General features: G+C 35.7%; 1 protein-coding gene across 9 annotated transcripts in view; it reads right to left on the bottom strand.

Moving 5' to 3' along the window:
• Positions 1 to 464: 464 nt before the first annotated feature.
• Positions 465 to 8,968, bottom strand: part of Ccdc18 (coiled-coil domain containing 18) — a 120,667-nt gene continuing 112,163 nt past the window's right edge. For all 9 annotated transcript variants that reach the window (XM_031337227.1, XM_031337231.1, XM_031337230.1 and 6 more), the window contains 2 exons: positions 4,790 to 5,257; positions 465 to 1,415 (listed from right to left, as the gene is read on the bottom strand). In XM_031337227.1, coding sequence (XP_031193087.1) covers positions 1,401 to 1,415; positions 4,790 to 5,257 — 483 coding nt within the window. In that variant the 3' untranslated portion in view covers positions 465 to 1,400. The remainder of the gene's footprint in view (positions 1,416 to 4,789; positions 5,258 to 8,968) is intronic.

The raw sequence follows: 8,968 nt of genomic DNA, 5'->3' as shown, positions 1-8,968 counted from the left end.
TTAAAGGTGTATACCACCATCACCCAGCTATTTATATATATTATAATCCACATTATCCAGTTGTTATAGTCAAGGACTCTCTTTTTGATTCTACTAATTTAATAAATTTATAATAATTTTTAAAACAGGTTAAACATTGTTAAACTATTTAACTAAGAAACTATACAGTGTAAAACCAGCCATAGATAATATAAACACATTTTATTTCCCAGAGACAGGCCAGATTTGGTGTCAGGGATTTAGTGTGGTGTCTTGTGTCTATGTTTACATGGGATCTCAGGATTTTACTACTATATGATTAAGTAGGATTGAGTGTGTGTGTGAGTGTGTGTGTGTGTGTGTGTGTGTGTGTGTGTGTGTGTGTGTGTATTTGTCCTACTTAGACTTTACTGAACTACAGGCTCTGTTTCAATAAGCTTGAGGTATTTGTAACTATAACTCTAAATACCCTGTTTTTCTACCCATTTCTCTTCTTAACCTTAATGGTTTCCATACATACTGTATGTTGTTTTCATATGTATCCTACAATTTTTCTTTTTGTACTTCAGACTGAATATTTTCTCTTCATCTGTCTTTAGGTCAACTATTATTTCTGTCATTGCCAATTGTCATTGCTCCTGTTAAGTTCACACTGGGTGTTTTAAACTTTCAAATGTATGTTTTGGTTCTAGAACTTCTAAATTGGTGTTACTCAGATGAACGGATAGAGCTGGTGAGATGGGTTCCATGGTTACAAGCACTGGCTCCTCCCACAGGACCTCTGTTTGACTCTCAGCACCCACTGTGACTAGTAACATATTAAGGCTTCAATGTTCAAAGCTTAGTGCTAACCATGCATAAATGGAGTTACTAACCCAAAACTATCGCTTAATACTTGCAGTGATTAACTTTCTTTAGAACATATAGTTCTACCATGTTAAATAATTGTATTTAAAAACAGAAATAATACCATATCTACTTCATCAGGCTATTTTGAGTTTCAAAATATAAAGAATCTAAAATAGTACATGATAAACAGCAAACACCCAACAAGTCTTAAGAACTTATCACTGAATGATTTGTAAATTCATAAAAGTATTGTTACAAGTATATAGCAAAAAATATAATAGCATGACTAAAAGTGTAAATACTAAATGTACTTTTAGATATTTTAGCCATTTTTGTTATGTAAGACAAAGACAAAGAAAACAGTAATTTTCACCAAAAATAATCAATGAATTGACTTAATTTTCACTACAAATATAGTTTATATTTTAGAATGGTTTCTTTGAAATATTAAAATATAAAAATTTATTCAAAAATAATAAAATAACAGCTTCTATGAATATTTACTACATACACATAATAAACAGCACAGTACCATTAATTCCATTTTTCATGACAAAGACATCTTCTTTTAATTACAATTTTCCTCCCTAGAATAATACAAAGTAATAGGTTAATGTTATGAATATTAAAATCATATTGATTTATTATTAAAATCTACCATAACATTCAAGCACAAAATTTAAAGATAAAGTGGGAAATATTTAACCAATTGGAAAAAAAATCAGAAAATGTCAATAACATATTACATGGTTATGAAAATGCAAGTTTGGAGATTATATAGAAGCAGCCAGTGAAACCTGGTTTTAAGCTCCGAGCAAGGGACATAAAATATAGATGCAGGGGCTAAAGAGAGGGCTAAGAAGTTGAAAGACCAGGGTTTGCCTCCTAGCACTCATGTCTGGTGACACACAAGTGCCTGTAACTCCACCTCCGGGAGAACCTAAGCTTTCTTCTGGACTTTGAGGGCACACGTACTCAAATGTGCATAAATCCACATGAACACAGACACACACATAATCATTGATAAAATAAATGTAAATCTTTAAGTAACATTTAGACATCAATGTCATGTTATGGTTTATACTAATATACACAGTAAAGAGGGCAAACTGGTTATACAAATATGGGAAAAATATGAAGCAAAAAGAGAAAATTTGCAACAATCATAGAAAATAAGAAAGACAGAGGGAAGATATGACTTTTAAAAATATGGTCAAATCTTACCATGCCTTGAATTTGACACAGCCTATGTATTCATGTTCCTATTTTCTTGTCCTCGTTTCAAATCATACCATACCTTGAACTTGACATGGCCTATGTAATCATGTTCCTATTTTCTTGTCCTCTTGCTTCATCTTTTTCTTTCTATCTTTGTTTTCCCTTTAGCTAATTCCATCACTTCTCAGAATCAAATTTTGTGAACTATTTACTACCAGTTTTGGAAACAGGATGGATATGACTAATATATAATAAGTTCCTAGTAAACCACCTGGTAGATAATACCAGCTGTTCAATATTTTACATGGCTATCTGTTTAATAAGTCTACTAAACTTCCCTGGTAGGGTGGTGTGTTTGTACTTTTCTACGCTTTAAGTTAACTACTTCAGGTAGTTTTCCTATTTTTTTTTTTCCTCTGAGACAGGGTTTCTCTTTATAGCTCTGGCTCTCTTGGAACTCATTCTGTAAACCAGGCTAGCCCTTGAACTCACAGAGATCCACCTGCTTCTTGCTCCTTGCTGGGATTAAAGGCATGCTAGTTTTCTTGCTCTTAAACCTCTATCTAATACCTTTGTCTGCTGGGATAGTGCATGCCTTTAATCTTAGCCTTTAAGAGGTAGAAGTGGGTGGATCTCTGTGAGTTGGAGGCCAGCCAGGGCTTGCATACTGAAATTGTTAAAAAAAAAAAAAAACCAACCCAAACTAAAACAACGACAAAAAACACCTTACTATTACTTAGATAATAACCTTGTTTAGTTTTTCACAAAGAGACAATTGATAAAGAAACTTCTATCTCAACAAAAACCTTCCTCTGCATTTGTTTCTTGTTATATAGTCTCCCTTCTCACTGAGGTAAATGAACTGTGCCTCCAGTCTTTACACAAGACTGACTCTGCTGCTTCTCTATAATGTCACTTTCAGTCTACTTGAAATATGTTTCTCATTTTGTTCTCTGGGCTAAATTACCATTTTCCATGTCTACTGGATTATTCCTACCAAGTCAAAAAAAGGTTTATCTCTTAAAAAAACAAAAACCAAAGACCACCCTTTTAGTACTGCCTTACTTCTTTACTATTTATCAAAAGTTTACGTTTTATCAAAATCTTGGTGTGTCCTCTCCTTACAAAGCTTTCACATCTATTCTCGCTCACAGTTTGTTGCACATATTAACACATGTGGCAGTCAAAATCACTCTTTGCTTCACTTAGCAACAAGGCACAACTGATCTCCTTATGTTTTGTATTTAGCATGACTTGTGAACTATTATGTTCTCTTATTTTTTTCTATTTCATAAAATGCTTTTCAGTTAACTATATTGAAATTTTCAGTCTCGCCAGGCAGTGATGGCCCATGCCTTTAATCCCAGCACTTGGGAGGCAGAGGCAGGCAGATTTCTGAGTTCGAGGCCAGCCTGGTCTACAGAGTGAGTTCCAGGACAGCCAAGGCTACACAGAGAAACCCTGTCTTGAAAAACCAAAAAAAAAAAAAAAAAAAGAAATCTTCAGTTTCCATCCCCTACCCTGTCCCCACCACCCTGTCTTTCTGTTTCTCTCTCTCTCAGATGGAGTCTCACTATATAGTCTTGGCTGGTCTAGAACTCAGAGATCTACCTTTCTTCTTTCAAAAAAGTTGTCTTTGTCTGGTTGGTTTGTTTTTCTTTTCTTTTTTGATTTTTGTTTGTTAATTTTTGAGACAATATTTCATGTAGCTCAGTATTGCCTAGAAGTTACTCAACCATAAACTTCTAATCCTATAATAATAATAATAATAATAATAATAATAATAATAATAATAAATATTATTATAATATAACCCTACACAGGTGAATGCCTAGTGTATGCAGTCCTGAAGGGTGAACCCAGAACATCAGACATAGTAGGCATACACTTTACCAATTCAGCTACATTTCCCATCCTAGATTCTTCAGTTTCTTGAATGCTTAAAGTAAAACACTTCAGGAATGTTGTTTCTGTCTCAGTTTATTCCACTAGTATAACCCAGCATTATGGCTTTAAATATCATCTATATGCTGATAATATTTAAATTTTAAACTTCAGTTTCAGAAACCCAATTGTTCATAATAATCTCTGTAGTGGCTGGTTTTGTGTGTCAATTTGAATTATCACAGAGAAAGGAGCCTCCCTTGAGGAAGTGCCTTCATGAGATCCAGCTGTAAGGCATTTTCTCAATTAGTGATCAAGGGGGCAGGGCTTAGCCCATTGTGGGTGGTGCCATCCCTGGACTACTAATCTTGGGTTCTATAAGAAAGCAAGCTAATCAAGTCAATAAGAAAGCCAGTAAGCAGCATTCCTCCATGGCTTCTGCATCCTGTCTCCAAGTTCCTACCCTGTGTGAGTTCCTGTCCTGACTTCCTTTGGTGATAAACAGCAATGTAGTAGTATAAGCTGAATAAATCCTTTCCTCCCCAACTTGCTTCTTCGTTATGATATTTTGTGCAGGAAAAGAAACCCTGACTAAAACAATCTCCAAACTACTATTCAAATATTCCCAATTTGAGGAAGCCTGAAACTTTTGGTTACAAACATTTTGGATAAAGGAAAGTCAATCTATATGCTTTTTTTCCCCTCAAAGTAATAAAATTATATTCACTGAATAAAAAATATTACTTCTGGGGTAGGGGATAAGAATATCCAATTTAAAATCTTTCTGTTTCTGTCTCCTCAGTGCTGAGATTACAAGTATACACAAAGTAATTTACCTGGTAATACTGAAAATACACACCTGACTTAGACCAGTGGCTGTTGGCAGAGAAGATTTTTTCAGCAGTCTCACCTCTTTGTTTATGTACCTCAGCATCCCACTAAGAGTACTGAAGTCGTTACTTTCAGAACTATCATCTTCTAGGTTATACGGGAGAGGCTTAAATGACTCTGAACGGGTTAAAATTAAGTCTTTATGACCACTTTCTATCGCTGAAGTCTGCTCGTATTGCATTTTCTTTAAGTCCTGTAGCAATTCTTCAGAGAGATCATCATTACTGTGACTTTTGAAACTAAGGTCACTGGCACTAATAGAGCGACGTAGTTTTCTGCATTTGAAAAGTGATATCTGAGTATGTTTGGCAAGCTTTGGATCTTGACTATCAGGTATAATTTCTGTTAGAGTTGTAAATGGAGCTGGTAGAAACTTGATGTCTTCTGTCTTCTCATGTCCAGAAATTTTGGCTTGCAATCTGGTTAATTCTGATTCCTGTAGAAAAATTGGTACAAAGTGCATGCTCAATATATTTCTGTTTAATAAACTACTTATAAAATCATAGACTCTTAGAGGTCATCTTTGTTAGCCTTTGTCTTAGTATGGGAACTTTTTTTTTTTAATTACTTTTATTTTTTTACAGTCTAGTTGTTACCCCCTCCCTGTCCGGGAGTATGGGAATTTTTAAAATAATAGTTCCTGAGAATTTTACAAGTGTTGTTCAAATCTTCTTCTATTAAAGATAATTGCATTTTGTGAAAATTAAGTATTTTTATTTGAAAACTGCTCCCAATATGCTAAGGAATTTCATGAAACCTCAATTTTCCTTAGAGAATATTTAAATGTTAAAGATTTCAGTCTTATACCTATAAGTTTATCTATGAAAGTACAGAGGTGAACTATTTTTTTCTTAATCTAACATGGACATACATAAAAGGACTACTTTCAGAATTTATAATAGGAAGTAAGTATGTATTGGTTATTGTCTTAGTTATTTTTCTATTGCTGTGACAAAATACCATGACCAAGGCAGTTTATAGAAGAACGTGTTCAATGGAGCTTGCATCTCATAGGGTAAACCCATCATCATCACAGTGGGAATGTATAACAGCAGGCAGGTAGGCATGGTACTGAAGAAGTAGTGGAGAGCTTACATCAGATCCACAAGCATGAGGCAAAGAAAGAGAGCTAATTGGAAATATCATGGACTTTTGAAACCTCAGAGCCCAACCCCACTGACATATTTCTTCCTAAATGCCACATCTCTTAATCCTTCCCAACAGTTCCAATAACCTGGAACCAAATATTCCTAAAGGGACCATTCTCATTCAAACCACTTCCTGGCCCCAAAGGCTTATGGCCATATCACAATGCAAAAGTCCAACTTCAAAAGACCTCACAGTCTCAACAGTTTTAAAGTCTCTTCTGAAACTAAAGGCAATCTCTTAACTGCACTCCCTATAAAAGCAAAAAAGCAAATTATACCTCTAATACAGAATGGCACAGAAAATACATTACCATTCTAAAAGGGATGAATGAGGTCATTGTGAGGAAATACTGGACCAAAAGAAGACCAAAATCCAACAGGGCAAACTCTAAATCCTGTCAAAAGGCTTAGATGGCTTCACTCAACAACTTTGCTGACTACAACACAGGTCCCTGTCTTGGATTGGTTTCAGTCCCTGCCAACAGCTCTTCTTGACAGTCATCCCTCTGTTCTAGTACCTCCATCATCTTCATGTCTCCAACACAATCCTGGCTTCACTTTCACAGCTTCAGGCAATGAACTGCCTTTCCCAAGCTCCAAGGAAGGACTCCGATGCTACATGCCTAGCTTCTGAGGTTTCCTTAACACGGAGGAAGATTCCATAACCCCTTTATTCCTGTATTCTTTATGACCATATGGCTAAAGCTGGCTCCCTCTTTGTATTCTATTTGCATAAGCTTTGATTTGTTTTTGCTCGTTTGAAACCGATAGATAATTCCTAGGCCCTTTTCTTTTCACAAGTTGCTGGGTGGGGTTTCACCTCAAAGCAACAATCCCTTTATTTCATTTCTTCTAATGTCTTTCAGTATAAATTTTGGCTCCAACATTAAATATCCTGGTACTCATTTTCTCATCAAACTACATTATTCTTTTTTTTTTTTTAAAGATTTATTTATTTAGTTTATGTGAGTATACTATCGCTGTCTTCAGACACACCAGAAGAGGGCATCAGATCTCATTACAGATGATTGTGAGCCACCATGTGGTTGCTGGGATTTGAACTCAGGACCTTTGGAAGTACAGTCAGTGCTCTTAACCACTGAGTCATCTCTCCAGCCCCCAAACTACATTATTCTTGTTCTTGTAGATTAGCATTAAGAGTGGTCAATAATAAACAACACAACAAAGTCAACATTTGGTTGTCTTGAAATCTCTACCAACAAAATTAGTTTCAGTCTTCAATTTAGCTTCAGGTAGATTTTTAGGACAAGAGCAAAAAGGAGCCACATTCTTTGCCAAAATATCACAAAAACGATCTCTAGCCCAACTGCTAATATTATTTCTCTTTGAAACCTCTTGAATTGGGCCTCCACAGTCCACAAAGCTCAAGATCAAACTAGGGTGATATATTAAACCCTGCTTATAAGGTCCAACCACTTTTCCAATCCAGAGTCTCATATTCTCCAACATTTCTCAGAACAAACAAACAAACAAACAAACAAACAAACAAACAAACCAACCACCAGCATTTTCAGGCCTGTTACAGCAATAGCACTTCCTGGCACAAACTTCTGCTTTAGCTACTTTTCCACTGCTGTGACACAATACCATGACCAAGACATTTTACAGGAGGAAGGATTTAATGGGAGCTTACAATTCCAAAGGGTAAGTATACGGCAATCATGGTATAGAGAACAGCAGTAGATAGGCAGTGTTCTAGAGCAGTAGCTTACATCCTGATTCACACATGGGAGGCAGAAAGAAAATAGCCTGAGAATTTGAATCCTTAAAGCCCATCACCAGTGATACAACTCCTCTAACAAGGCCACACGTCCTAATCCTTCCCAAACAGTTCCATAAACTAGGGACCAAGTATTCAAACATGAATCAAAGCGGGATATTCTCATTCAAACCACCAGTTAATTTGTGCTGTGCTTATGTCTGTATTATAAGAATGCTTTCCTAAACAAAAATTATTTTGGAAAAGAAACTTTAAGATATATACTGAAAAACCACAAGACTTCAATACATAATTTTTTTGGAGAGTCAGAGGCAGCATGTTTTGTAATCTAACCTAACCTGGCCTCAAACTTGGGTTTGACTCTCCTCCTTAGTTCTTAGTATGATAGGATTATAAAAATGCATCACTATACCTGGTTGTGATTTCAATGTCATAAGCAAAAATAGCATAAGTATAATATAAATAATATAGAGCCACCAACCATGACCTTGAATTCCTGAGCCTCATGTCTCTACCTCCCAAGTACTGAGGCTACAGGTATATACCCATTCATCTGGTTTTATGCAGTGCCATATTAGGGCTTTGGGCTTTAGACAAGCACTCTACCAACTTAGCTAGTACTCCAGAACTATGTACACCCATGTCTAATTACTATGGTTATGTCTGTTCATCTCTTAGATTAAATGCCTTTATTATTTCCTTTTTGTCAACTTTAGTTATGGCAAAAGAGATAGCTGAGGTTGACTTTAAGAGCTGTGTCAAGCACTGTGTTAAAACTAGTATCACTCTACATTAGCCACAATAATTAATCACAATATTTCTCTTCTAAGATTTCTCTATCCACGGCTTATTTAAGAACTGCTACTATTTAGATGGTTGGAGGGATGGTTCAGTAGATAAGAACACTTGCTTCTCCTGCAGAGAACCTGGATTTAGTGTAGCACCAACACTAAGGCTTACAACCAACTGAAGTTCTGGGGAATCTGGTTCCCTTTTTTAACCTGTATGAGTACTGCATAAACACAGTACATATACAGACTGCCAGCAAAACACTCATACACAATATATAAAAATAAATCAGTTCACTGTTTTCATGAACATTACTTAGCAAGTAAGCAAAATAGTAACTATAAGTAGGGATATGACGGACAGTATTTTCATTTTGAAGGTTTTTCACAATGAAGATCTGTAATTTTATAAGCTTCCAGGACACCAGAAAAAAATAACAGTGTGTGTGTGTGTGTGTGTGTGTGTGTGT

This window comes from Mastomys coucha, unplaced genomic scaffold (assembly GCF_008632895.1).
Source record: "Mastomys coucha isolate ucsf_1 unplaced genomic scaffold, UCSF_Mcou_1 pScaffold22, whole genome shotgun sequence".
NCBI classification, from domain to species: domain Eukaryota; kingdom Metazoa; phylum Chordata; class Mammalia; order Rodentia; family Muridae; genus Mastomys; species Mastomys coucha.
This window is presented reverse-complemented; position numbering and strand designations above follow the sequence as displayed.